Raw genomic sequence first — 25,675 nt, forward strand, 5'->3', positions numbered from 1 at the left:
CAAGGGCACGGACCGAAATTAGCTATACAAAACGGACAAAAAAAAATCCCATGGACACGCCATCAAGGCACGTGGTCCAACGCCCACGCCGATCGAAAAGGCACACAGCTACCAAGCGGAGGTGTCTGTCCGCTTCATATCCAACGGCACAGCGTCAGGCCATGACGTCGGCATGGCTTGGTCCGGGGCGTACGAGGCAAAGGGTGCGGCAGGTACCATCGGCACATGCGCTTGCAAGTTCGTATAGGCCAACGGCATACCGCTGCCATGGCCACTGCCTGGCATCGCTGTGAGCGGCGCTGCGCCAGCAGGGCCGCGCTTGTGGGGCGAGGAAGACATCGGCATAGGGTAGTCTGTCGGGACGGCCGCGTTCTCATGCAGGCCCATATACATCATGCCATAGTCAGGTAGCCCATTGGCCGACGAACGCATGTACATAGGATGCAATGAAGGCATCTCCAGCATAGACGAGGAGGAGGCCCGCCGAACCGCGGTGGATGGACTGGTGCGTGTCGCAGAGATGGTGTGCATAGGATGAGGCATGTGCATGGCCCCGGATCCGGGCGTAGCTAAGAAAGAGCGAGAAGTTGAGGCGGACGTATCGAAGCTCTCCGACTCGGCCTTCTCCTGCGACGACGCGCCGAGAGGCGAGCTGGAGACCGGGCTGGTGGGAAGCTCGTTGGTCACACGCATAGGGGCGAAGCGCATAGGCTTGGATGTCTTGGGCCGCTTGAACGACTGACTTGCATCCGAGATCTCTCCATCGTCCATGATGGCATTGGGATCATGAGGGCCCAAGGGAATCCGTTTCTTGCGCGGCCGCTCGTCCAGCACTTGCGCCGGGGCCGACTGCGTCGGACGGAAAGGTCGATGCGACGTGGCCGAGGCCGGAAGAGGTGCAGGGGCTTTCGAGGGCGCGGGCGCGAGCGGCGTGGCCGTCGGCGCCTCGGCACGCTGGCCATTCGGCAAATACAGTCCGTTCTGGAAGCGGTGCTCATGCCCAGGCTCAATGGCCCACCAGCCACCCTTGCCTGGGATACTCGACTCACGCTCCAGCTTGACAAAGCTCTTGTTCAAGCTGAGATTGTGCCGAATACTGTTTTGCCAGCCGCGATCGCCCCTTTCATAAAAGGGGTACACTGACGAAATCCACGTATAGATCTCCGCGAGACTCAGACGACCGTCCGACGACGACAAAATCGCCTGCCCAATGAGACCTGCATACGATACAGACGAGGGCTTTGTTTTGCATGTGCCATGCCCAGGCGGCAGGCGGAAGTAGCGTGGCTCCGGCTCCTGTTCGAGCGTGCCCGATTCCAGGGCGGCTTGCAATTCCTCCGAGACAAGCTTGACAATGCGGCTGCCGTCCGGCTGATCCCATTCAGTCTGCTTGGAATCGCTGGGTGGCACGGCATCGCGAAATACGTCTTTGAACGAAGGCGTGGTCTCAGAGGTATGCGTAAACACATCGTTGCTGTGCGTCGGCGTCATAATCACAGCGGCCGAGGCGGAGCGCGCCATGGTGCTCTTACGCCGCGGCATTCGGACGCGCGGTAAGCCATGCCGCGTCCGGCGATCCGGCGACGTTGGGGTGCTCATCTCGTCCACCTCACTCTCCGGCGGAGAATCGGACGCCGTAGTCGAGGCGGCGGCAGTGGGTGTACTCACCTCTGGCGAAGGACCGAGCATCGCCACACTCGCGCGACTCGCCGGCGGCGCCGTGCCGAAGATATCCGCAGGCCGGATTGTATCGGTCCGCCGGAACGGCGTCCGTGCCTCGACAGGCGGCATGGACGTCCATAACGACGACAAGGGCGTGGGCGCTGGCGCCGATTTGGTCGGACTGGCCTGCGCCAGCGACTGGCCACGCGTGCTGCTCTTGTCGGTCAAGGGACTGGGCCAGTGGGCACGTCGCGTAGGCGATTCCAAGGGCCGCGCTAGGGGCGAGCGGCCCGGGAACGATTCAATGCATTGCAGGCGCGAAGGCGACGAGGTGCTTACATCGGCACTGGGCGGAGGCAAGTGAGAGAGCGGCGTTGACGATAATGCAAAGTGCGAGCCACGCACGGTGGCTGTGGACGACGCGAGGGGGTGGGCGCCGCTGCCGTCGGTAATGAACGGCGAGCTCGGCAAGTTTGAGAGGCCAGCATTCGACATAAGACGGCCTTGGTGCGTCCATGGCGTAAGCATGTTCGGCGAGAAGGCCAGTGGTGCTGTGCGCGATGGCGCGCAATCGTAGCCCAAGCTCGGCGAATACCGCATCGGCGTGATTTGCGTACCTGGGTCGTAGCGCGAGAGCGGCGTGATGGCGGTGAGGGGCGATACGGCCGCCTCCTCCCGCGACGGAGGACGACGAGGCGTCAGTGTATTGGCCGACCAACGCATCGAGGCGCTAGGTTGCCGACTGTGACTGGGCCGCATAGCATCGCGCGACGACTCAGGGGCATCCAGCGAGTCGGTAGAGACATCCGCCCAGCTCATCATACTTGCATCCCGCGACGTCTCTGCACCATCGAACTGGTCGTACGCATACAAATCCAGGTCAGTCGTGTAAGCCTCGTCACCACTGGCGCGCCGCGCACGCGCCTTGGCCTCACGCCGAGCTCGTCGTGGACTGGTTTTGCTCAGCATGATTCGATCAAGCAAGCTCATACTTTTCATGCAGGCATTCAAGTTGTCCGTCAAGGCAGGCCGCGCGCCAGGCCGCGGACCCCAGCCCAGGGACGTACTGTCGGACACGTCGCCCGCCTCGTCGATACTCGGCTGCGAATCGTCTGCCGTAGCGGCCCACGAATCTTCACTGCGTGGCTCTGTCCATTCGTCCGAATGTGTCGTGGGCCGCGGCGCGAGCCATAGCTTTCCATCCGCATCCACACGAGCCATGCGATTGAGTACGTGTGCATCAGGCGTACCGGGTGGCGACGTACGTGACGTAGCAGGGTCCTCTGACATGCTCGGCGTAGCAAGACGCCAGCGTGGAGGGGTACTGCTACGTGCCACACCGGACTTGGGCGACTCAGGCTCGCCATAGTCGCTCGCAATGGACGCCGCACGGATCGTGCGCGCCGGCGACGATGGCTCGGTCAGCGCTGGTGATGCGGCCTCCAACGGCGCTACACCACCGCATTCAAGCATCATTTGCTTCTCTAGAAGCCGCCGACGTCGCTGCCGACGCCGTCGCTTTTCTTCCGCACTGCCGACCTCGTCCAGGCTGAGCCGTGTTCGTGGCTCATCGCTCGCGCCTGACATGGGGTGCACCACAGCCGTGAAGAAAGAAATTTGGCCACTCGTCGTACGAAGCCATCGGGAGAGCTGTGGGGCTGGCTCTGCGTCACCAGGCGACGGCGAAGGAGCCCGTTCTGGGCGCCGTACATTCTCCTCGGAGCTATCAGGACAAGGTGAGCCGGACGGCAAGCGTTCCGCTTTCAAGAACGCAGCCACGCCAGCGCGTGTACGTTCGTAGTCAGTCCGACTGAGTTTCAGGCCTAGCGCCTGAGCTCGCGCGAGGAAATCGTCTGCCGCGTCGGAGGTCGACGAGGAAGGGACGTTGCTAGCACTCGTACTCACAGGGCGGGACGTTGTCTCGGCAGGCGCAGGCCGTACGGCCTCGGCGCCTGCCTCCGACAGGCGATCGTGCGCTGGCGACATGAGATCCAGCCAGCCTGAAGATACGCTCACGCGCACACAAGTCCAACACTTACGACAAGAGAACGAGCGAAAAGTAGGGACCGCGCCACGGCGAAGGCCACACATCTTACCACTGGCCGCACGGCACGCGTGTCGATGCAGCGCGTCCCCACGCGTTCCCAGACCCGACACGCTGGATTGGCTGCGGCCGGACCACCTCGACGCGTTTCTCCACGTGACATAACGCGGTTGATACGCAACACAGACACGCGTGGAGGCACTCGACAAACTGACCCAGCGCAATGCACAGGTCGCTGCGTCACACGGCGCAGCTGCGGTTTGCAAACGCCCGCCACAACGTAGGCAGTCGATACGGGAAATGGCGTGGTGGGCCAAGCGGCACTACGCTACATACTGGTATACATGTCGGGTATCCGTGCGCTGCCAGGTTAGTCATGATCAGGTGTAGATGGCCTACCTCCAAGTATTCTGTAGCGATGTAAGTAGCCTTGTCCAAACGTACCTCGATCCAACAACGACTCGATGCGCTTCTTGATTAGGGCCGGCGTGGGCTGGAAACGAGGAAGCAGCTGCTGCACCACCTCGTTGACCAGCTCATTGTGTGTCATTGTCTTGCGGCTCTTCATAATGCGCACAATACATGCCTCGACTTGATTCTTTCGCTCCTCTTCGACTTTGGCCGTAGTGGCTTTGCGTTCTTGCGGCGTCTCAACTTTGGCAGCCACCTGCGCAATCTTGATCCGCGCCAGCGGACACGTAAAGTCCGCGTTGAACGCAAACACGTCGGTCTCATTCACATCACGGCCTTTCGGCTCCTTCCGAAGCACCTTGTACTTCGCACATGCCAAACTCTGCAGTGTCCGCTGCAGATCCGCTGCAGGGATCTGCGTCGCGGCAGCCATGTCTTTGTACGACAGTGTCGCATCATCTGGCACCGACTCAAAGAGAAGCAAGACCATCAATGCGTACGTCGAGACAATCAAGTCATGCGAACGAGCCTTGAAACGTACCCGCACTTCTGCTGTGCCTAACGAAGGCTGCCATGTGAGCACACGGCCGCGATGCCGCGACGCATAAAACTGCTCGAACACGTCGCAAGCCTGCTGCATCACAGGAGGGTACACGCAGGACTGAGTAGGCGATGAAATGGGCCAGTAGGTGGCAGTGAGTACATTCACATTCATCTGCAGCGGCAACGGCGAGGCTTGCAGCACACTGGACGACTGGAAGGCTGAGAGCACGTCTTCGCTGAGCTTCATATCGTTCAGCATGCCTTGCAGTTTCTGCACGTAGCCATGACCACATTCCACTTTAAGCTTGGCGATCATGCTACGCTCAGCATCGTCCGAGACACTGCGGTTGTGCAGCAGACGACGCGTAAGGTGCATCTTGTAATACCGCTCGAAGACATCTTTCTCGTGCACAAAACGGAAAACGGTCATGGTCTTATCAAGCACATGTTCCCAGTCGGTATCCACCGCGGACCGTGTCCCTTTCTTCAAGTGCTCGTCAATAAACAGCGACAGGAATTCCGGCACACGCTGGTTCATATTGATGAAGGATTCCATGGCTTCATTGATGGCCGCCTCGCAACTCTTATCGCCTTGGAAGCTTGAGTAGAGCACGCCGTCCATGCGGCGCTTCAAGTCCAAAACGTGCTCGACCCATTGCATGGCAATCTCCAGAGTAGGCGTGGACGGAGCCTCTGCATCGCGTGACGTCAATGCTCGCTCGTTGATCGCTTTGCCACGCTCGGCCACGTACGCCTTGAGGGCATGATTCAGCGCTGGAAGTCCAGGTGTGACGCGGCGGAATAGGCGATACATACGCTCCAACGCAGAGCGCGCATCCGCTTCAAGCAAGGCGACTAGCCCACCATCGGACATGGAGACGATAGCCTCCAGATGCTCAGTAAGGAAGCACCGTTCGACCAGGGCCTGCAGCGGTGCGGCCGTGGACGGCGCAAGGTACGCGGCGACACGCGCGGCTTCGTCGTGCAGTCGCCGTTCGGTTTCTTCCAAGTAGTAGGTGGCCATGCGTGTATCCAGCAACCGATGAGCCTCTGCCGTGAAGTACTCTGACGATGTGGCCAGGAACAAGGGTTCCCAAGCATATGCATACATGCTGGTGGCCGTCGAGTGCGGCAGCGCAAGGAGCATATCTGTAATATCCTTAATAGTGCGACGTTCAATGGCTGTGCCTTCGCGCTCACAGTAGATCTGACGTAGGAGCGTGACCATAAGCTGAACATAGTAGGGGACGTGCGAGGATTGCAGCAACGTATCACGAAACACATCGAGGCCCATCTCCCAAATCGGCGCACGCTGGTGATTCGGGACGTAGACACGGTCGACGTACTTAAGGACATCGCGAATCTTGCTCATGCACGAGCAATGATCGGTCCATACGTCTGTCATCGCGCCAAGGAAACGCTCGTTGGCCGCCATCGTAGGTACGATAGCATCCGCAAGTGCAGGTAGCAAACCGAGCGAATGAGACAGATGAGAGGACGATGGTGCATCCATACCTTCGGCTGCCATCGCGACCAGATCGCTCTCGACGGGGAACAGAGGGACCAGTGTCGTGCCGCCTTGGTGTGCCAAGTGCGACGTGACTTGTTTTCGCACACCTGCATACAGCTTATCGCCTTGCTGGTTCTGGCATGTAAGCACAACAGACGTACGTACCAAGATGAGATTGTACGCGTACCGGTAGTGTTCCTCGTAACTTAGCTTTGAGATATTGTGCTGCTGGATCTGCGTTAACGCGGCGGACAAACGCGCCCACATTTCATCCACGGACATGGATAAGCCATGCTGCATGTCAGCCAGGTGTGTACGTACGCTGCGCGGCGCCCGAAGTTTGTGGTGGCGCATCCCCACCCGACGAGGCGGGCCTGTGGACGACATGGGAGCAAGCTCACACGGTCCTCCGCGCCCAGTGACACTGAACGACGGCGTGGCGTGGGCCAGACAGGCCTGACCAACGCCGCCGCGCGTGCAGGTGTGTGTCACGTGATATGTGTTGTTCTGGGGCCGGCTGGAGGCTCGCGCTCGCGCCGCCAGAGAGGCCCTAGCACCGTGCGTGCCTCGGTGTACGACAGCGACAGCGCGAGAGACCCAGCCAGGAAAGGCCTCGCCGGCACAGGCCTCGGGGATGGGAACAGACATTCTCGAAGCATGGGACGTACGGCATGCGCGTGTATGTGCAGTGCTACACACGGCCGAGGTCATGGCAGCCGTCGCGCCGCTCGCGACGTACTCGGCGCGGCATGAGGCCATGGTACGTATCTTGCTGACGCAACTACGACCCGACGTACGTGAAGAGTGTCTTCTTGGACACGAGCTGGACTGTGCCTTGGCGCTGTTATGGTGCACGCCGCACGTCCTACAAAACCCGCTGATTGATCGAGCGCGTGCGTTTGCGCGTGCGCGTCTCGAGGATGTGCAGCAAGACATGCTGCACCCCAACGACTTTACGTCGCAGACAACGCTCCAGCATGGCGCTACAGGCACGGTCGAGGTCGTGCGGTGCCGTATGGATCGGCGTCTGTACGTCCTCAAAACGATCCTCAAAGGCGTAGCGCGACGTGAAGCCTATCGCTTCTCGCCTGTGTTTGAGAGCCAGATCTTGGCGCATGGCCACCGTACAGACGAAGATGCCTCGTTCACATACACCCCGCAACTGCATGCGGCGTTCCAAAGTGCGCGATCCGTGCACCTGCTCATGGAATACTTCCCGGCCGGCGACTTGGATGCGCTGCTCCAAGCGGCCGCCCAAGCGGGGCCTGGCTACCCCGGCAAAAGCGACAAGGGGCTCCTGCAAGAGGCCTGGGTCGTCCGCTACGCCATCGATATGGTCGCAGCGATCGGCTGGCTTCATGACCTGCACTTTGTGCATCGGTATGTATACGGGACTCAACTTACATGGAAGCGATATCAAGCCCTCGAATTTCTTGCTGCATCGCAGCGGCCGTTTGAAACTGTGTGATTTTGCTACGTGTGCGCCCTTTGCGGCGTTTGACGAGGGCGCGACGACCGTACGACGCGTCTTGGCGTTCTATACACAGCGCCCCGCTGGCACGTGCGACTACATTGCCCCGGAGGTTCTCAAGTGTGAGGAAATGCGGCTGCAGCAGGTATGGCCCTCGCCCTCGGGCACGTCGCCCAGCTCGGTGTCCCTGCCGGAGTACGCCCCCGATCGACGAGTCGCGGGTGGGTACGGCCCCGCCGTGGATTGGTGGAGTTTGGGCGTGGTGTTGTACGAAATGACGCTCGGTCGTCTGCCGTTTTGGGCGCCGCGTCCTGCCGATGTCTACGCCCACATTGCGAATCACGAGCAGCACTTTGCGATGAGCGCTGATGCATGCTCCGACGCGCTTCGTGATTTGATCGGCTCGTTGGTGTGTCCCGAGTCGCGGCGTATCGGCCGCGACGCGACGGCCGACGTCCAAGCGCATTGTGTGTTTTCGCATGTGGCCTGGGATCGCATTGAGTCGCTTCCCCCGCCGTTCGTCCCGGAGATCGCGCCGGGGACGGGCGGCGGGACGGATGCGTTGGTAAGTGTGCTGCATAGTCCTGCGCCGGCCGGGTGGGACTCGGTCACGATGGAGACGCCGCCAAGCTTTTCCGCGATATTCCCAGGGCCTGTCGACCAGTTCCCGGGGATGGAAGCATGGGACGACGACGAGGACGACGACGAGGCCGCTGCCGCCGCCATGCCCACATGGGCATCACACTCGCCCACCGACTCCGTCCCGACCTCGGCAGAGGCCTCGCCAGCCCCCGCTGCGATGCTCACGCCGCCTTCGCCGCTCAGTTACACGGCTTGTGCCGATATCGATACGCATTTCTGTGCGTTTAGTTTCTTCCCGGCCGCGCACGCCTTCCAGCCGGATACGGCGGTGGCCGAGCCCGTCCCCCCGCCGCCGAGGCCCCCCAGCGCGTCGGCCGCGGCGACGAGGCCTCCGCCGACTGCCTCCACACCGTTCAGCAAGCCGTCCACGGGAGGAGGAGCAGCAGCAGCAGCAGCAGCAGCGCCGCCCATTACGCCGGCGATGCTCCTGTCGCCTGATATGCTCCTCTGGCGTCGGCCGCCAGACGACGTGCCATCGTCGCACATGGCCTCGACGCCGTTCCGACCGACGTCCAGTACGTTGGCGCCTGTCGTGACGGCCACAGCGCCGCCGCGCTCGCCCTACCCGTTCCCCGCGCCGCCGCGGCCTACGCATACGCCCCACTCCCCCGCCGTAGCGAGGCTGCGCGATACCATGGGCTCCGATACGCGGCATTCAGGTGGGAGTACGTGGAAACGCAATGTATCGGAGCGCCAGGCGTGGAAAGAAATGATGGACGCTGTGGAGCACACAGCGCGCCAAGCCGAAGGGCCAGCGCCGCCGCAGCGTGCCGCTACGTCGCGGCTGTCCAGCACGCCCGTACTCCCGACGTCGGCCTACCAACCGGCAGCGCCGACGTCGCTGCGACGCGTGCCGGAAAGCAGCGATACATCGACGGCGTCCAGTATGTCGTCGCCCGACAGTGCGCGGCACCTTGTCGCCGAGGATCCTACGGCGGAGGAGAGCCCGGCGCGGTCGCCGTACCTGCGGCGCGTCGTTTCGTCCATGGACATGGCGCGGGCGTACGGCTCGGCGGCCGTCGTAGGCGCCGACGAGCATGCGCCAGGCGGCGGCGAGTTGCGGCATCGGCGCAGCACGCGCCAGCTCTTGCTGGACGCGCAAGTGACATCCACCCCGACACGCGCAGCACGGAGTCTGTCGCTCGTACCGCCGCCGAGCCACGATGCGTCGCCGCCGCGTGGGCACACGCTGCGTACGCTGCGTGGCAGTGCGTCTGTGCGTGATTTCCGGCAAGAGTACCTGCGGCGCGAGACGGAGCAGTACGTCCTACCGACGCTTGGCGAGGCGCAGCCCCTGGCGTCGCCCACGTCGTCGTCGTCGTCGACCCGCCTCCCGTCGATGGACAGCCACAAGACATTGTCCGAGTACCGCCGCACGCATTCGCAGGCGCTAAGTGAGTCGGACGACACGTTCGGCAAGCGCACGTCGCTCTCGCACAAACCGATGCCGTCCGCGCGGCGCATGCAGTCGTCGCTGGGCCTCTCGGGCCTCTACCGCCACGGCCGGCCGTCCGCGGTGATGGCCAGCGTGCCGGAAGGCACCGCGTCGAAGCCCATGTCGTGGACCTCGGCGCAGTCGTCGGCAGGCCGCGATGCCCTGGCACGTATGCGGCGCGAGCAGCAGCACATTGAGCAGAGCGTCACGGATTTGGAGCAGGAACTGGACGCGCTGCGCACCCGCGTCGACCGCTTGCCCCTGTAAGCAGGCCGGTCCCGAGGATACAAGACACTCCGTCCGCTCATGGGCCGTTCGTACTACGTACACGTACATACAGCCCCTATGTATGCATAGATCACCAAGGCAGAGAAGAGAGAGATGTACGGGAGAGAGAAGGTGGTGTGCGTGGGTATACGACGTCCAGCGTGGACAAACTAACACCGCACCATCCAAGGCATCCCTTGCCTGGAACAGGCAGGCTCAAGTCAAGGCTGGTATAGAAGCACCGTCTAGTGAAGACGGTCCGGGCCCCGAGCGCGCCACGCCGAGGGCGAGACGCGCGGCGGCATCTCGGTCGAGGGGGAGTGCAGACGCGGCGGAAGCGCAAACGACGACGGCACAGGCGGCGGCGGCGCAGACATGCCCATCACATACGGACTGGACGATCCGGCACTTCGGTCGTAGCGTGCGTGCCGGTACTCGGTCAGCGCACGCTCCGTCCGCTCCAGCAGATCGTCCAGGCGATTGCGCTCCAAGTACAGCTCATCGCGCAGACGCTCCAGCTCGTGCATCCGCGCCGCCGTGCAGGGCGCTGCAGTCGACGACGTGTACGGCACACGCGCATACGGCATCATCGGCATCGGGCGCGGCATCATACGCGCCTCCGCACTGGCCATGTCATGCGCACTGCGCATCGGCGGCACCTCGTTCGCCTCGTCGGCCGCCTCCACTTGCGGCGAGGCACTCGCGGGACGACTGCCCCATCGCGAGGCACTGCCGACCTCCATAAGCACCATCGCCGCTTCCCGGTCGCGCTCGGCGCGCCCTGCATGCGTGTCGTCGTCCCGCGCTTTGAAGCGCGTCGTGGAGCGCGCCGCCGCCGACGACGCCTTGGCGCCGGTGCCGGCCGCCGCAGGCGCAGCCGACGACGGGCCCTTGGATGACGTCGACGTCTGCGTCCCAGACGAAGCCTGGTTCGACGTGCCCATCAGACGCTTACGTCGCTTGATGACGGTCTTGCGCATGCCGATCGGTCGATGGGTACCATGCAGCTTCTGGTACAGACCACAGGCATTGCAGATATTGTTGCCGTCTTCATCACGACGCCACAGCGGCGTCGTCGTCGTCTGGCAGTTCGTACAGCGAAGCGCTTCAATGGTGTGCCCAGCTTTCTCATCGCCCGCCTTCGCCGGCTCCTTCTTGCCTTGCGCGGCAGGCTCCGTGCTGGCTACCTCCTCCGTCTTCGTAGGCACAGACGGCGGTGGCAGTGGCACAGACGCCGTGGGCGACGCATGCGAGGAGGACGTGGACGAGGTGGCTGCTTCCGTCGGCTTGGGGCTGGGCTCACCGATCACATTGTTGTACGTAGGACAGCCACTGCACTCATGCGAGCCGCCCATGCCATTGCACAAGCCATGGCCTGGGCAGGAGCCCACAACAGGTGACGCATCCACCGCCGCCGAAGACTTGGACTCACGCGGCGCAGCACACGCAGGCGCGGCGTCCTCGTCGTGCGCCGTCTCGGCACCAGAGAGCTCAGCTTCACTCGAGTCAGAAGCCCGGCGTTTCTTATCCGTATGGGGCCACAAAGTCTCCCTGGGCTCGCGCGACGCAGGGCGCTGAATAGGCAATGCACTCCCCTTGACCATATCAGGCGGAGGCGGCATCCCACTCGCATAATCGAAATCGTAGCGTGGAATACCTTCGCGGGAAGAGGAAAGGACGTGAAGTTCCATATTAGATATAGCCATCGTGAAGAAGAAAAAGTGGTATCCGAGTTCCAGCTAGAAACAAGTGTGCTAAGACAGAGAACAATGAACACCACAGACGGACGATCACCTCGAACCCTTCTTCCTGCCAATGATCCAAGTTACAACACGAACACAGAGAAAGGAGACTGTGTGGCACGTGTGGATCAAAGAGCTAGTGTACAGAGTTACACAAAGATAACAATGCTACCACGGAGCGATAGCGACGGAAAAAGAGACTGTTGCCCTGTATGATAACAAAGCCTGCCTGATATCAATCCTCCCGGTTTCTTGTGCAAAAAAAGGTCTTTACTTGTTCGCCACACGTGGCCAATGCTATAATCCCACCTGGAAGACTCAGATACGATAGGCCACGTAAAACTGATTGGCTGCCGCCATGCTGGTGAGAACAAAGTGGAGGCAGATGCAAGCCACTTTCACCCTGGCACGGCAAGGAACCCCTGCACGCAGCCCCACGAAAAAAATTCAAAGAAAAACAAGTCACACTGCCTTAGATAAGATGAAGAAAAGCAGTCTGGCGGTATCGGCGGAGGACGACCCGCCGGCCGAAAGAAATTCAAGTCTGCTGGGCCTGCAGCCCCACGGAGCGAAAATTTAGCTATCGCATTCCAAATGTACCTGAGACATGACGCAATATGTTCCGTGGATCGTAGCCGTCGATAAAAGGCTGGCAAAATTGAAGAGTCACCATACAAGCCTTCCCTAGTCTCATCATAGGCGAAATCATAGGAACAGACATGCTCCCAAGCTCAGGAGAGATCACTTGCAAAGGCATGGATCCCCCCTGAATATGCTAGCACAAGAAAAGCTATGGAATGCGCACAGTGCATAAAAAAGAGAGTAGGCATAGGCCCTTAGAGAATTCATTGCTAATGCTCGTCACTAATAAAAAGTTCAAAAGAGGAAAGGAGTGGGAGGCAATCAGAGCCGCCGTGAACAAACGATCCCTTCTTCCAAATCAAACTGGCAAAAATAGCAAAGCCTACCAATTGGGTTCGGAAAGGTTGTAGAGCAACGAAGCACTAGTGCAAACACATTCAGTCCATAAAACAGGCATCTTGAAAGGAATCGCGAGAATACCGGCTGGAATAGTTTACGCACGAGCACGGTTCTCACGCTCAGCCTGCCTGATACGGTCCTCAAGGGTCTTCGACTTGTGCACCTGCGAGGCAGTGAGGCGGTCAGGGTCAGCCACGCGGCGGTTGTCCGAGTAGCGCATGCTGTCCGCCACCGAGCCCTGGAAAGAGGACGTGGTGCGGTGCAGCTCGTTACCACGGTTGGTCTCCGTACGGTTCAGAGACTTGTCCTTGTTACCACCACCAAGAGAAGAGAAGCACGATCCCTAGAAAGTGTTAGTATGCTATTCAAATCATCTTCCAGGGCAGGGCCTACGCCACCCTGTGCCTCACGTACCATTGTAACTAGTTGTTGTGTCAGAGAGAAAAAACACATCCACACGAAGTGGTACACAAATCGGATTGATCCGTGGGCGTCACGTGGTTGGCGAATCCCAGCGAATAACCTTGAATCTTCCATGCTAAGCCGTTACCATCTTTTAAAAAGGGCTGTGCGTACCAAATTCTTGGCACGCCCACCATGTCAAATCGCACGGCTGATGAACTACTGAAATGGGGTCTGCGCAATGCCCCCGTAAGCGAAGATGGATCTTCCTCGGTAGCGCAAGTAGCGGCCGATGTGGCTGCAGGTCGACGCCCTGATCTCGCTGACCCTGGCCTGTACGATGCCATTATGGGAAAGAGCGAAGCACAGATGATGCAAGAAGAATTAAGTGTGGCCGTGGACACGACACGCACCGTGGAGGATCGATGCACGGCCCTGGACAACTTTGAAATGCTGATTGAACAAGTGGACAATGCCAATAATATGGAGTCTATGCGCATGTGGCCTGCCGTCATTGCCTTGCTCAGGGCAGCCGAGCCTGAGATCCAGATGGCTGCAGCTTGGATCGTAGGCACCGCGGTACAAAACAACGACAAGGCACAAGCCATCGCGCTAGGTCATGGTGTACTTCACACTCTGCTCCCTCTACTGACGGCGCCGCGTACGGATGTCCGGAACAAGGGCGTCTATGCGCTGAGTGCCATGCTGAAACACTACGCTGCAGCGGTCCAGCAATTCGGCGAGATGGACGGATGGTCAAAGATCCGAGTGGCCTTGGACACAGAACATCTCGGTGTGCGCCGGAAACTCGTGTTCTTGCTCAACCAGCTTATCCTGCAGACGCATGATGAACCTGCTAAGGCTGTACCGCCGCCGCCGCCGAACAATGTGCACCTGCCTGCACCACATGAAGAGGTGCCCGCGACGATGCGGGATGGTGTGACGCATCCTCCTGTGGCGCAAATCCTTGTGGATACAGGCTTGGTTTCTACCATTCTTGACTCCTTGGCACCTGTGCAAACAGATCCTCTGCCATCGATTGCACTGTGCCAAGGCCAGCCTGTTAGGGACGATGACGACTACCTGGAAAAGGCTGTGCAAGTCATTTTGACGTTGCTGTCCCAGTCACCACCGCCCTCGCCGCTGCCTGTGGAACAGCTTCAACAATTGGCGCACTTGGTGTCGGGGACACGAGCTACGGAATTGGGTTTGGATACCCAGCCCTTGCGCGCCTATCTGGGCTAACTATGCAGAATGGACGACTCGTCCATGGATACGCTCTGCTCCTCGGGCATAGAGAGGAAGCCCTCTGGCAACCCTTGTGCAGCACGCGCGTCGAGAGCAAGAGCGAGTAAATCGGTGCCAATAGGGTCACGTGGATCGATGCCCAGTCCTTCATGGTACCATCCCACGGCATCGGCCAAATCGCCTTGGCGGTGGGCACACATCCCGAGCGCAATGTACGCTGGGGCACACGCTGCGTCGTACTCTATCACACGCAAGAAACAGGGCCGAGCCTCGTCATCACGGCCAAGTTTTCGATAGGCCAGACCGAGGTTCAAGTGCACGGTGCACCACGCCGAGGCGGGCTGCTGCGTTTCTGCGGCTGCTTCCAAGGCGGCACGGAACAGATCGATGGCCTCGTCGATGCGCCCTCCTTGGAATAGAGCCACTCCGCGTTCATTGGCACACAGTGGGTCATTTCCGAGTTCCTCCGCGGCACTCTGCAAAAAGAGCTGCGCCAAGCTGTGATTGCCCTGAGACAGGTGTTCCATGCCAATGAACAGGCGCGGCAGCCCGGAATTGGGGAACTTGCGTGCGGCTGTGGAGTACGCTGTGATGGCCTGGTCGGATTCGCCTTCGAAGGCAAAGCTATGCCCAAACGCGATCCAAGATGGCGCAAAGCGTGGGTCCAAAAGGGAAGCCTTGCTAAAGTGGCGGCGTGCCTCACTCCATCGCTGTGCAGATGCATACCATGTGCCCACAGCATACCATGCCTCGCAGCTGTCTGGCTGCGACTCGGTAAGCGCATGGGCTAGTAAAAACAGCGCTGGACGAAGGCGTGGTAAATAGTACATGCATGCAATGTGGATAGGCAATGCCAGTGTATACCCTGCATCCAGTGCAAGTATGTGTTGTGTAATAGCATAGGCATCTTCGTACCGCATAGCGAGCCATAACGACTCAGCCAGGCTCAGCAGCACCGTAGGATTCGCCCGCATGCCCTGGTGATGCTGGACGAGGGTTTGGCGCGCTGCAGCGACACGCGCTGCATGCGCAACGGTGCGCTGTGATAGTCGCGTGGTATACATCCACCGCACCCACTCAAAGTCGGCTTGAGCCTCAGCCTCCGAGCCGGCCTGAGCGGCGAATTCAAGTGTTTGGATCAGGTCCCATTGTTCATCTTCGCCTAGTAACTGTCCGTCGATCAACGCCGAGAAACTGTCATAGTTTTTCACGTCCAGGGCAAGCGCCAAGAGAAATGCCTCTTTGGCCTTGGCAGGCTCATCCAGTCGCATGTAGATTTGGCCACGTAGGTGACACACACTGGACCCTAACTTAATTCCGCCATCAAGCGAAGGTGCTCTAGCAGAGGCACGGCCAGTCCACCGGGTATGGTCTTCACCAGTTAGATCGAGGGCCTCTTGCAGTTTGTTCAGTCGAACTTGGCACTGCGCAGCGAGGTATCGGCATGGCGAGCTCCAGTTGACTAAGCAGGGCCCTTGCGCATCTTCGTCTTGCTGCACAAGAAGCTGGGTGAATTCGGTATCGATACTTTCCACAGTAACATCAGGTGCATGGAACGGATCTGAGGGAGAGGGAGATCGCTTTCGGCGACGAGATACGCGACGAGCTGTGGACGTATTCGGTGTGAGATGGCGGTGCGACGCGCCAAGGGCCTCCGTCTCCTCAGACGGATGCGTCCATGTGACACTAGCATAGGTATCGGCATGTGCATACCGCGACCGAATGGAGGGCGGTAAGATACTAGAGGCCCTCGTAGCAGCTAAGGCAGCGTGAAGAGCGTCGCCATGCGTCCCGGTAGACGTCGCGCCTGACGCTGGTTCTGGCGGCGTCACACCGCTTCGTAACGGCGTGGTGAGCAGCTGTTCAGCGCGCTCGTATTGGTGCGTAAGAAAATAGGCTTGTGCGAGCCAGTAAGCGTCGTTGTAGGCGGTTTCTGTCGCTGCATTCCATTAGTTGGTGAAAAGGTACGTACGCTCAAGTGCGACCACTTGTTGACCCCAGAATATAGCCGTTTCATAGAGGTGCTGTTTCAGGGCATCGTGCATCCATCGACGTAGACGAGCTGGCAACGTGGATCTCGTATTTGCGGGCGCAGCCGAGGCGGACGCGGGGCCGGAAGGGGACTTGGTCTCCTCTTCCCCTTTACTGCTCTGTGATGAAGTCGAGGGTTGCTCCCATCCACTAGGGGGGGTCTCGTGTACAATTACGCTGGCATTGGACTCTTCCGAGGATCCGTCCCCGCCCATCGATGTGCGAGCCTGCGCACGAGTCCATGGCGCGCCATTGCGAGACACTTTCCGAGCACGTCCTTTACCTAGTAGAGGCGGAGGCATACGTGCCGTATCGCCACCCAGCACAGGTGTACTCATGACGCCAGTCGTGACCGGCGTGGGGGTACCAGGCATAGTGGTCGATCGCACAGTCGGTAGATTGGGCGTTAGGTCTAGCAGGCCACTATTGTTCGCTTCGTCGTCGTCACGCACGACGCTCAGGCTTCCATCTGCATTTATATTAAATGGAGGTGATCCCTGTTGTACCAGGGGACTCGTATCATCGCGCGGTGGTGTGACGCGTACCGATCGCGCACTGCGACGGACAGGCATGCTGCTGCACCACACCAGCAACCCAAGCGATGGCTGGAAGGAAATAGGCCGATTTTGCGACTCCTCCACTCCAACAACCCGACGCCTTGCCACGACTCAGAAAGCGCGTAGCGACGCGCTCCTGCCTCCACTTTCGAACCACGACGCGCGGGGGACAATGCCACCTGGTCGAACGGCACGCACCCCAAAGGCGGCCACCTGGGCGTATCTGCACGAGGCTCGCACACCAGGCGCCATACCCCAACCAGCATACCCCCCACAGCGAGCACACTGCGCCTCATACCATCGCCCTTATTTACTCGACCGGCCTGATATTGCTGACAAACTTCTGGCGTGGTTCGATGGAACGCAGCATGACCGTGATATGCCCTGGCGAAAGCCATGGATCGATCTAGCCGAGCCGGAAGCTAAAAAAGGAGGAGGAGGAGAGGGTCGACAGGATCTGCAGCGCCGAGCGTACGAGGTATGGATCTCTGAAATCATGCTGCAGCAAACGCGCGTAGAGACTGTGCGCAAGTACTGGTTGGCATGGATGGACAAATGGCCTACGATTGAGGCACTTGCGCATGCCTCGGTTGACGACGTGCTGAGTGCATGGCGCGGTCTGGGTTACTATGGCCGTGCTCGTCGGATCCACGAAGCGGCTCAAAAGGTCATGAATGATTCCGAACTACAAGGACAGTTGCCCGAATACGCCTCTGAGCTGTCTAAGCATATCCCTGGAGTTGGGCCCTACACTGCTGGCGCTATTTCCTCTATCGTGTTTGGCCACGCTACTCCTATCCTAGATGGCAACATAGCTCGCGTGTTATGCCGACAAGCTGGACTGTACGCAGATCCTCGTGCAAAAAGTACAACTGATTTACAATGGGAGCTCGCACGCATGCTGGTGGAAGCAGTGTCGCCAGACCGGCCAAGTGGCGTACCAGGACGCTGGAACCAAGGCTTGATGGAACTGGGAAGCACGCATTGTACCCCCACGAACCCAGGCTGCGAAACATGCCCTATCCAGGCTACCTGCGCAGCCTACATTGAAGGTCAAGTGTACGAAAAAAAAGGCACCTCTAGCGCACGAGCAGAAAGAGACATCGAGGATCTATGTACAATATGCCAACCGCTACCTGACCCTGCAGATGCTGGTGACGACGCCGACGACCCACCACCCTCCTCCCCCCCTCGTAAGAAAAAGCTGCAGCAAATGACCCTAATGGGGACTACTATGAAGACAGCGGAACCCAAAAAGGCCAGGGCAAAAATGGCATCGGCCATCAAATATGCACAACTGTTCCCAATGCGCATACCCAAGCAAGCGCCACGAACAGAGCATCGGCTGGTATGCATCGTTCGAACGACAGGCAAAACACCTCGGTACCTTCTCGTGAAACGGCCCGATCAAGGATTGCTAGCAAGTCTATGGGAATTTCCAACAACGACGCTCAATCATGATGAAGATAAAGACGTATCCGCCTTGGCTAACGCCTACATACAGACCCTGGCAATTCCGCCGCCAACAGCGGGCGATTCACCCTACATGACACTGCAAGTGAACAGAATCCAGTCCCTTGGCACAGTGCGCCATGAATTCAGTCATTTGCATTGGCTCATGTACGCTGTGCTTGTGGATGTGACATGTCATGCAGCATCGGGAGCATCTGACATCGACATCAGTCGATTGCAGTGGCAGACAACTGGCGGGGTAGAGGCTGCTTCGATGGGCACAGGTCTGCGGCGGTGTTGGTCTCTGGTTCCTACTGATGAGCCATGTCAATAGTGCATTATTGAACGACCTGTGCTCTATGCTATGCAACGTTGGCTGCAGTCCAGCTAAGCCATTGGCATGTGGAGGTCAAAGCAGCATAAGAATGCATAGAACGCGGGAGATTGCCCATTAATATCATAACAGCGGGTATATACACATGTCATGACCGTATTTCTCCACAATGATTCGCTCAGCTAATTGGCGTACGCGCTCCGAAGCATTACGAATGAACTCAAAGCAACATTGCTTGCACGGCTATACTGCATGCCGTGTTGGTAAAAAGCAATCGGGTCTGTAAAGACGTGCGAAAAGCCTATTTTGGATAAAAAGGCGGGGGGCAAACACTTCTGCTTTCTCAACCTCCCTTCGACTTCGTCACAGGTCCCCCCTCCTCTACCCTAACTCACATTCACGACTGGTCGTGTTAAGACACATTTCTACCATCAACCCAAATATTAACTATGAAGTTCTCGACTCTTTTCACTGTTGCTGCTGTCCTTGTGGCCGGCGTTGTCTCGGCCGCTCCTGAGCGTGCTCACGAGCTGAAGGCTCGCGTGCAGGCTGAGAACGGTCTGGAGAAGCGCCGTGGTAACGGCAAGATGACCTGGTACGGTGGCGGTATGCTTAGCGCCCCGGCTTGCGGTGGCTCCGCTCCCTCGGACAGTGACCACGTTGTGGCTGTCCCTGCGGATGGGAACACTGGCCGCTGCAATCAGCGTGTTCGCTTCCACTACCAGGGAAAGACGGCCGAGGCCGTGGTTCGTGACTACTGTGATGGCTGCGAGTACGGTCACTTTGACGCTACCCGTGGTCTCTTCCAGAACTTTGCTGACCTCGACGCCGGTGTCCTCACTGGTGTAGACTACGAGTTCATCTGAGTGCATTAGTCGCTTATCTGCGAACGCACTTTTTCTATTTGGGTGTTTTGAGTTATGGTTATTTTGAGACGGTCTCAATGATTGCATGCGGCTATCTCACGTCTCATTTGTGAATGTTGTGCAATGAGTGAAAGTTGACAAACGTTGATGGGCCAAGGCCTTTACGGGCCTGGCTCGCCTGTCGACAATTAGACAATGATACCTGTGAATATTTAACCGGGAGGGTTACCGGTTGATTTTATTCTTTCTGACCTTTTTCTTCCTATTCGCCTGATGACATTTCATCCCTCTTTCGCATATATTAGTTAAGTATTCATTTCTGCTGCTTCATGGATGCTGGTCATCCATGGTGCCTCTTTGTTTGAAATGTTATTTATTCTTGTCTGTTTCCCATATTTCTGGTTTTGTGTGTGCATTGGTGTTGGGTATCTAGAAATTCGCTACAAGAATGGAGATCGCATAGTCGTTCGTGCTGAGCCACTCCCGACTGAACTCCAGTACTGTCCACCAAACTGCTGCAGCGCACTAAGCGCATCACTTCCTCGTTCTGCAATGCTACTCAGTGACACGTTGTTCCACTGCGGAGCCAAATATGACGAGGCATTCTGCGCTGCTGTAAAGGCAGCCATAGCACCTGTAGAGCCTTGGGCAGACGCCTTGCGCGCTTGCCGAACCATGTTAGTAGCCTCAGCAATTTTTTCGATGTTGGTTTCCAGAACAAGTCCACCTTGAATGATCTGGTCTACCACTGCATGGACTTCATCAAAATGGAAGATCAGATCCAGCTCACATACGTTCTCAAAGCTCCGGTCCAGCGCTTCCACTATAACCTGAATAAGATCCAAAATCCCCAGCTCACTTTCACTTTGATCCACCACAAGAACAAAGTATAGCGTGGCATAGTGACGGTAGATGACGCGTAGCTCGTCATCAGGCCGCCAGCGATGTGTAACACTTTGGCGTTGTGCATTGGATTCTATCGCATCGTAATGAATCCAGTAATCTGTATCATCATCGTCATCACTTGTCACTTCTTCATCTTGGCTAGAGTTTGTACTTTTGTGACTTTTGAGTTTCGACCATGCGTCGTTCACAGGTGGTGGGAGAAGGGGTGTCAATTCAGGGGCGTCTAAGAAGTTGCAAACCGTCGCATCGTCTCTACGACTCACAAGTTGAAAGATCAGCTGAATCAGAGCTTGTTGGCGGTCCGTAGGTAGTTGAGAATAGAACTTGGTCATACGTGGACGACCATAATTATTGATGATCAAAGCTGCCCGGATGGTCATGGCAGCTTTCTCAGCGTGGCAACGCAAAATCGAATGGAATACGCAGCTTGACGACAGTGCGCGGCGCTCACGTCCCATCTCGTGACCTCCACAATACGAAGCTACGATGCACGGTGTTTGTCTGCTATTGATGGCACTGGCTCTTTGTAGTAGTATAGACGCGATGAAATATCGTCTAACAGCCAATCCATGCCTGCATCTACGTTAAGACCCTGTACTGCGCTTGAAGCTTGGATGCGCCATGAATGGGATTGAATATCATCTAACCGTAAAGACTGGTATAGAGTTAGTATGACGTTCGGGACGAATAGTCTTACTTTACGAATAGCATCGGTTGTCTGCGCACCCTGCACATCTTGTTTATTAGCGAAGACGAGAAGACTGGCTCCTGCTAAGCGCTTGTGTCTGTCAGATACACTATGCCAGTCACGTACATCTTCATGCAGTAGTTTCCATAGCTCAGTGCGGCAGTCTTCCATGCGGCTCAAGTCACAGCTATCCACGACCCAGACCACACCATCGGTCTTTTCAAAGTAGTTCCGCCAGTATGGGCGAAGGGTACGTTGTCCGCCCACATCCCCTACTATGTTAGCTTGCTCACACCATGCTGTGTCGTACAAATATTTACTGTAAACCTGATGGTCAGAAACATATAATCTCACGTACCCTTTTCGTACCAGTGTTCGGATGGAAAAGCCAAAAGTTGGACTAATGGTATCTATGGGCTCATGCAGGAGCCGTTTTAGGGTGGTGGTTTTCCCTGCATTGTCCAGGCCGAGAAATAAAATTCGAACTTCACGATCTTTATCTAAATGGTAAGCTTCTGTTTGACGCACACTTGTTTTTCTGTATGATAGACAGCAGCCCCATGCCTGCGTGCAGATCCGGCTCTTGCAGCTCTGCGCAGATGGTGCTCCTATCGTTGTGGAGGGCGATTTCTTCCTCCACTGCCCGGCTGAGCGCCGGTAGGGCCGGATTTACGTTATGCATTGGCCCAATGAAAGGAACTCTATTGCTCGGCTCGGCTATCACTCCAGTGGGGAAAGGTCTCTCCGCCCGCACGATTTTGCACTTTCTTCACCTAAGACATCATGCCTGAATTGAAGCGTTACTCGCGTGAGGAAATTGCAAAGGTACGTCGTTTTCGGACAAGAGTCCCCAGGCTAACAATATACAGCACAACAAGCCGGATGATCTTTGGATCATTATCGACTCGTATGTGTACGACCTGAGTGACTTTATCGATGGTCACCCAGGTGGTCAGGCCGTCCTTCTTATGGAGGACATCGCCGGTCAGGATGCCACTGAGGCCTTCTTGTATGTATAAGACGCATGTTTTCTAACTCTGATAGTGGTCTGCACCAGATGGAAGTGCTCATGCGCTACCAGAAGCTCCGTATCGGCCAAGTTGAGGGCGAGGAGCCGAAGATTCACGTACGTCTCTGTGTATGAATGTTGCTAACCCAATAGTACCCGCAATCGGGTGAAATCTCGCGTGTGCCATATGCTGAGCCAGCTTGGCTTGTGGAGCCGTTCTCTTCGCCATACTACAACGAGTCTCACCGTCGTCTTCAGCGTGAGTTCCGTAAGTTCGTGGACGAGAAGGTGACCCCTGTTGCTGAGAAGTGCGAAGCTAGCGGCGAGCGTCCTGACGTTGAGCTTGTTCAGCTCATGGGTAAGCTTGGCATCAACGCCATGCGTCTCGGTCCAGGCAAGCACCTGCATGGCCGCAAGCTCTTTGCGGACATTAAGCCAGAGGAGTTTGACTACTTCCACGAAATGATTATTACCCAGGAGCTGGTTCGCACCGGCTGCCGTGGTTTCATGGATGGTCTTCAGGGTGGTATGGTTATCGGTCTTCCCCCTGTCATCAACTTCGGTTCGGACGAGATGAAGAAGGAGATTGTGGAGCCTGTGTTCAACGGTGAGAAGTTCATCGCTCTTGCCATTACGGAGGCTTTTGCTGGTAGCGACGTTATGGGTCTGCGTACCTACGCCAAGAAGACTGAGGATGGTCAGCACTACATTGTAAACGGTACTAAGAAGTGGATTACCAACGGTAACTTTGCCGACTACTTCACGACGGCTGTGCGTACCGACGAGGGCTTCGCCGTGATCCTCATTCCTCGCTCGCTCGGTGTGGAGACGCGTCTGATCCACACATCGTACTCGCCTTGCGCTGGTACCGGTTTTGTGATGTTCAACAACATCAAGGTGCCAGCCAAGAACGTGATTGGCGAGGACGGTATGGGTATCCCGATTGTTCTCTCGAACTTCAACCACGAGCGCTGGGTCATGTGCTGTGGTACCATCCGTGGTGTGCGTGCTGTGTGCGAGCACCTCATGCTCTGGATCCACCAGCGCAAGGTGGCCGGCCGCCCGCTCACTGCGCAGGCTGTCATCCGCCAGAAGATTGCGTTCCTTATTGCGCAGGCCGAGGCTGGTCAGTCATACCTGGAGCACATTACGCTGCAGATGAACAAGATGTCGTACAGGCAGCAGGCCAAGTTCCTTGCTGGTCCGATTGCTCTGCTCAAGGCGTGGTCGACGCGTATTAGCCACGAGGCTGCCGACAACGCAGTCCAGATCATGGGTGGCCGTGGTCTTACTCGCAGTGGTATGGGCAAGAAGATCGAGAACTACAACCGTAACTACAAGTATGACGCCGTTCTTGGTGGTACGGAGGAGGTGCTCGCCGACCTGGGTATCCGCCAGTCGTTCCGCTTCTTCCCTCACGATGTCAAGCTCTAATTGAGCTGAAATAGCCTTCTCCTCTCTGATTATGCCATCGTATAGATAGCTTGTGTACTCAACCGTCTATCTCTAGAACGAATTGCGAAACCATGTATGCCTATCATGTTGTTGGGCCCTACGGCGGACCACATGGCTGCTGTCCATGTGGAGGAGGTCCATCGCTCGTTTCTCGCATTTTTTATTTTTGTCGTCCCCCATGAGCCGATCCACGCTGTCGAAACGCGTAAGCAAAACGTCAACGGGCACTCATGCCTCTTCGAGTCCGAGGTGCAGCAAGAAGTCAAAGTCCTCCTTTCACCACAAAGCACGCGATGACGAGAAGCGTTGCGAGCTTGACCAACTCATGCAGCAATGGCGTACTTCGACCTCGCCGCCTGTTCGAGTGCGTATCATGAAGTCGACTTACCCACCAGTCTACCCTTAAAAAGACTACCAAAGGAAAGCCGTCCGTTACTACTATCAGCAAAGCGCTACGTGATTTTGAACACTTATCAACGTAAAACCTATCCTTCTTTACAGTTTCGGCTTCACTACTTCGCCACCCACACGGATCGAGTCGATGGGCTTGGCATCGTGCAAGGTGGCGTGCACATGGTGCTGGTACGAAAAGACTTTGCGTTGGTACTCTGAAAGACCGTAATCAGGTACCATGCTCGAATTGTTGTCAATGTGCAGCAAGCGCGATGTAATCAAGCGACCGATCATCGGCATAAACTGGGCATGTCAGCTTGCTTTCCTATATGAGCACATACCTTCAGGCCATGACCTGAATCACCTGAAGCAACCAGAAGACCATCCACATCGGGGTGGAAATCAATCAAGAAGTTTTCGTCCGCCGTGTCACAGTACCAGCAGATGCGTGTAAACAGTCTCTTCGCTGTGGGGTTAGGGCCGTCGAGGCGAAGGATAGGGTACATGGTCATGAGCTCCTTCGTCATTACCTCAACGTATTCATGGTCGTCTGCACGTGGGTATTCCGTGCTGTTGTAGTCACGCGGGTCCGGTGTCGGCGATCCAGCCTGGCCATGTGAGACAAGATTGATAACATACCTTGTGGATGGCACACTTCAAAATGCCATCTGCATTCGGTTCGAACGTGTACAGACCTGAATCCATGTTGAATGTCACAGGCGTGCCACGGAATAGCTCTGCCACTTCAGGGAATAATTGGAATGTAACGACACAGTGCGCCGAAGGACGCAACACTTTTTCTTTCAGCGGCACCTGCAATGTTTCCAGGAGCGATGGCGTCCAGCTGCCCGCCGCAATCACCACGCTATCTGCACGGAACTCGCGACCATCACTTGTGATAGCACCGCACACACGGGGCTTGTTGTTTGAGCCTGGGGTAAATAGAAGTTTGCTAATGAGTGCATCCGAGACCACTTTCACGCCCAGCTTCTTGGCCTCATCCAGGACAGCAAACGTCGCGTTGCCCGCTTCCGCCCAGCCGGCCTGCGGATTGAAGTAGCCTGTCTGCGCACCAGGACCAAAGGTCGTGAAAGCTTCGCCCAGGTGGGGGCGCAGGGATTCTGGGAAGGCATGCTTGGCCTCTTCATTTGACGTAATCGTGCGGGCCAGCGGACGCGTTTCGCGGGACGCTGCTTCGTACGCATTCATGACAGGCTGACCTGCAAAATTCACGCCTTCTTTGATCCATACCGAGTGGGGGCCTGTTGGCATGCCCGAGCGGAAAATAATGCCCACCTCATGGTAAAAGGGGGCATACAGCGGATCTGAGCGCCACAGCGCTATGCATTTCTTGCCGAGATCACGGTACAATTGGTCCTAGAGTGTAAGCAAGCATTAGTACGTACGCCATAGTCTGACCGAATAATTTTGTTCAAGTCATTCGAAGCTGCATTACCAGATGCATGGCCATCTGCCGAGCGATCCACAATCGTCACCTGGTGCCCCAAGCGCGCCAGTTCCAAAGCTGTGGTCGCACCGAATGTACCAGCTCCAATGATTAAGACGTGGCTGAATGCGCTCATATCAATGCCAAATACAAAAGTAGTGGTAGAAGAACAAGACGAT

The 25,675-nt window shown here is 57.4% G+C and overlaps 12 protein-coding genes across 12 annotated transcripts; 5 read left to right on the top strand and 7 right to left on the bottom strand.

Annotated features, from left to right (window-relative positions):
- Window positions 1–108: 108 nt before the first annotated feature.
- Window positions 109–3,648, bottom strand: Malapachy_2082 (forkhead box protein l2; the record flags this gene model as incomplete). Its single annotated transcript, XM_018136575.1, has 1 exon — window positions 109–3,648. One exon carries the CDS (start codon window positions 3,646–3,648, stop codon window positions 109–111), a length of 3,540 nt encoding a protein of 1,179 aa, XP_017993287.1.
- A 381-nt stretch (window positions 3,649–4,029) lies between these two features.
- On the bottom strand, window positions 4,030–6,557 carry Malapachy_2073 (cullin-domain-containing protein; the record flags this gene model as incomplete). Its single annotated transcript, XM_018136566.1, has 5 exons — window positions 4,030–4,068; window positions 4,106–4,116; window positions 4,151–6,305; window positions 6,336–6,464; window positions 6,492–6,557. The coding sequence occupies 5 exons, from the start codon at window positions 6,555–6,557 to the stop codon at window positions 4,030–4,032; spliced, it is 2,400 nt and encodes a 799-aa protein (XP_017992963.1).
- A 247-nt stretch (window positions 6,558–6,804) lies between these two features.
- Window positions 6,805–9,985, top strand: Malapachy_2084 (serine threonine-protein kinase mrck beta; the record flags this gene model as incomplete). The annotated part of the gene is made up of 2 exons (XM_018136577.1): window positions 6,805–7,550; window positions 7,582–9,985. 2 exons carry the CDS (start codon window positions 6,805–6,807, stop codon window positions 9,983–9,985), a joined length of 3,150 nt encoding a protein of 1,049 aa, XP_017993285.1.
- A 245-nt stretch (window positions 9,986–10,230) lies between these two features.
- Malapachy_2081 (siderophore biosynthesis regulatory protein urbs1) lies at window positions 10,231–11,691 on the bottom strand (the record flags this gene model as incomplete). Its single annotated transcript, XM_018136574.1, has 1 exon — window positions 10,231–11,691. One exon carries the CDS (start codon window positions 11,689–11,691, stop codon window positions 10,231–10,233), a length of 1,461 nt encoding a protein of 486 aa, XP_017993288.1.
- A 1,111-nt stretch (window positions 11,692–12,802) lies between these two features.
- On the bottom strand, window positions 12,803–13,125 carry Malapachy_2103 (hypothetical protein; the record flags this gene model as incomplete). Its single annotated transcript, XM_018136595.1, has 2 exons — window positions 12,803–13,051; window positions 13,102–13,125. The coding sequence occupies 2 exons, from the start codon at window positions 13,123–13,125 to the stop codon at window positions 12,803–12,805; spliced, it is 273 nt and encodes a 90-aa protein (XP_017992984.1).
- Window positions 13,126–13,305: 180 nt separating this feature from the next.
- Window positions 13,306–14,355, top strand: Malapachy_2089 (nucleotide exchange factors-like protein; the record flags this gene model as incomplete). Its single annotated transcript, XM_018136582.1, has 1 exon — window positions 13,306–14,355. One exon carries the CDS (start codon window positions 13,306–13,308, stop codon window positions 14,353–14,355), a length of 1,050 nt encoding a protein of 349 aa, XP_017993290.1.
- On the bottom strand, window positions 14,352–16,961 carry Malapachy_2077 (tpr-like protein; the record flags this gene model as incomplete). Its single annotated transcript, XM_018136570.1, has 2 exons — window positions 14,352–16,297; window positions 16,331–16,961. 2 exons carry the CDS (start codon window positions 16,959–16,961, stop codon window positions 14,352–14,354), a joined length of 2,577 nt encoding a protein of 858 aa, XP_017992967.1.
- Window positions 16,962–17,325: 364 nt separating this feature from the next.
- Malapachy_2065 (a g-specific adenine glycosylase) lies at window positions 17,326–18,732 on the top strand (the record flags this gene model as incomplete). Its single annotated transcript, XM_018136558.1, has 1 exon — window positions 17,326–18,732. The coding sequence occupies one exon, from the start codon at window positions 17,326–17,328 to the stop codon at window positions 18,730–18,732; it is 1,407 nt and encodes a 468-aa protein (XP_017993023.1).
- A 449-nt stretch (window positions 18,733–19,181) lies between these two features.
- Malapachy_2094 (hypothetical protein) lies at window positions 19,182–19,598 on the top strand (the record flags this gene model as incomplete). Its single annotated transcript, XM_018136587.1, has 1 exon — window positions 19,182–19,598. The coding sequence occupies one exon, from the start codon at window positions 19,182–19,184 to the stop codon at window positions 19,596–19,598; it is 417 nt and encodes a 138-aa protein (XP_017993226.1).
- Window positions 19,599–20,038: 440 nt separating this feature from the next.
- On the bottom strand, window positions 20,039–21,754 carry Malapachy_2080 (gtp-binding protein; the record flags this gene model as incomplete). The annotated part of the gene is made up of 5 exons (XM_018136573.1): window positions 20,039–20,782; window positions 21,319–21,464; window positions 21,503–21,519; window positions 21,551–21,692; window positions 21,721–21,754. The coding sequence occupies 5 exons, from the start codon at window positions 21,752–21,754 to the stop codon at window positions 20,039–20,041; spliced, it is 1,083 nt and encodes a 360-aa protein (XP_017993289.1).
- Window positions 21,755–21,975: 221 nt separating this feature from the next.
- Window positions 21,976–23,635, top strand: Malapachy_2110 (acyl- dehydrogenase; the record flags this gene model as incomplete). Its single annotated transcript, XM_018136602.1, has 4 exons — window positions 21,976–22,017; window positions 22,062–22,201; window positions 22,237–22,318; window positions 22,355–23,635. 4 exons carry the CDS (start codon window positions 21,976–21,978, stop codon window positions 23,633–23,635), a joined length of 1,545 nt encoding a protein of 514 aa, XP_017993052.1.
- A 516-nt stretch (window positions 23,636–24,151) lies between these two features.
- Window positions 24,152–25,632, bottom strand: Malapachy_2149 (fad dependent oxidoreductase; the record flags this gene model as incomplete). Its single annotated transcript, XM_018136641.1, has 4 exons — window positions 24,152–24,352; window positions 24,391–24,657; window positions 24,689–25,426; window positions 25,456–25,632. The coding sequence occupies 4 exons, from the start codon at window positions 25,630–25,632 to the stop codon at window positions 24,152–24,154; spliced, it is 1,383 nt and encodes a 460-aa protein (XP_017993190.1).
- Between the last annotated feature and the right edge of the window lie 43 nt (window positions 25,633–25,675).

Source organism: Malassezia pachydermatis (genome assembly GCF_001278385.1).
Source record: "Malassezia pachydermatis strain CBS 1879 chromosome Unknown scaffold2, whole genome shotgun sequence".
Classification (NCBI taxonomy): domain Eukaryota; kingdom Fungi; phylum Basidiomycota; class Malasseziomycetes; order Malasseziales; family Malasseziaceae; genus Malassezia; species Malassezia pachydermatis.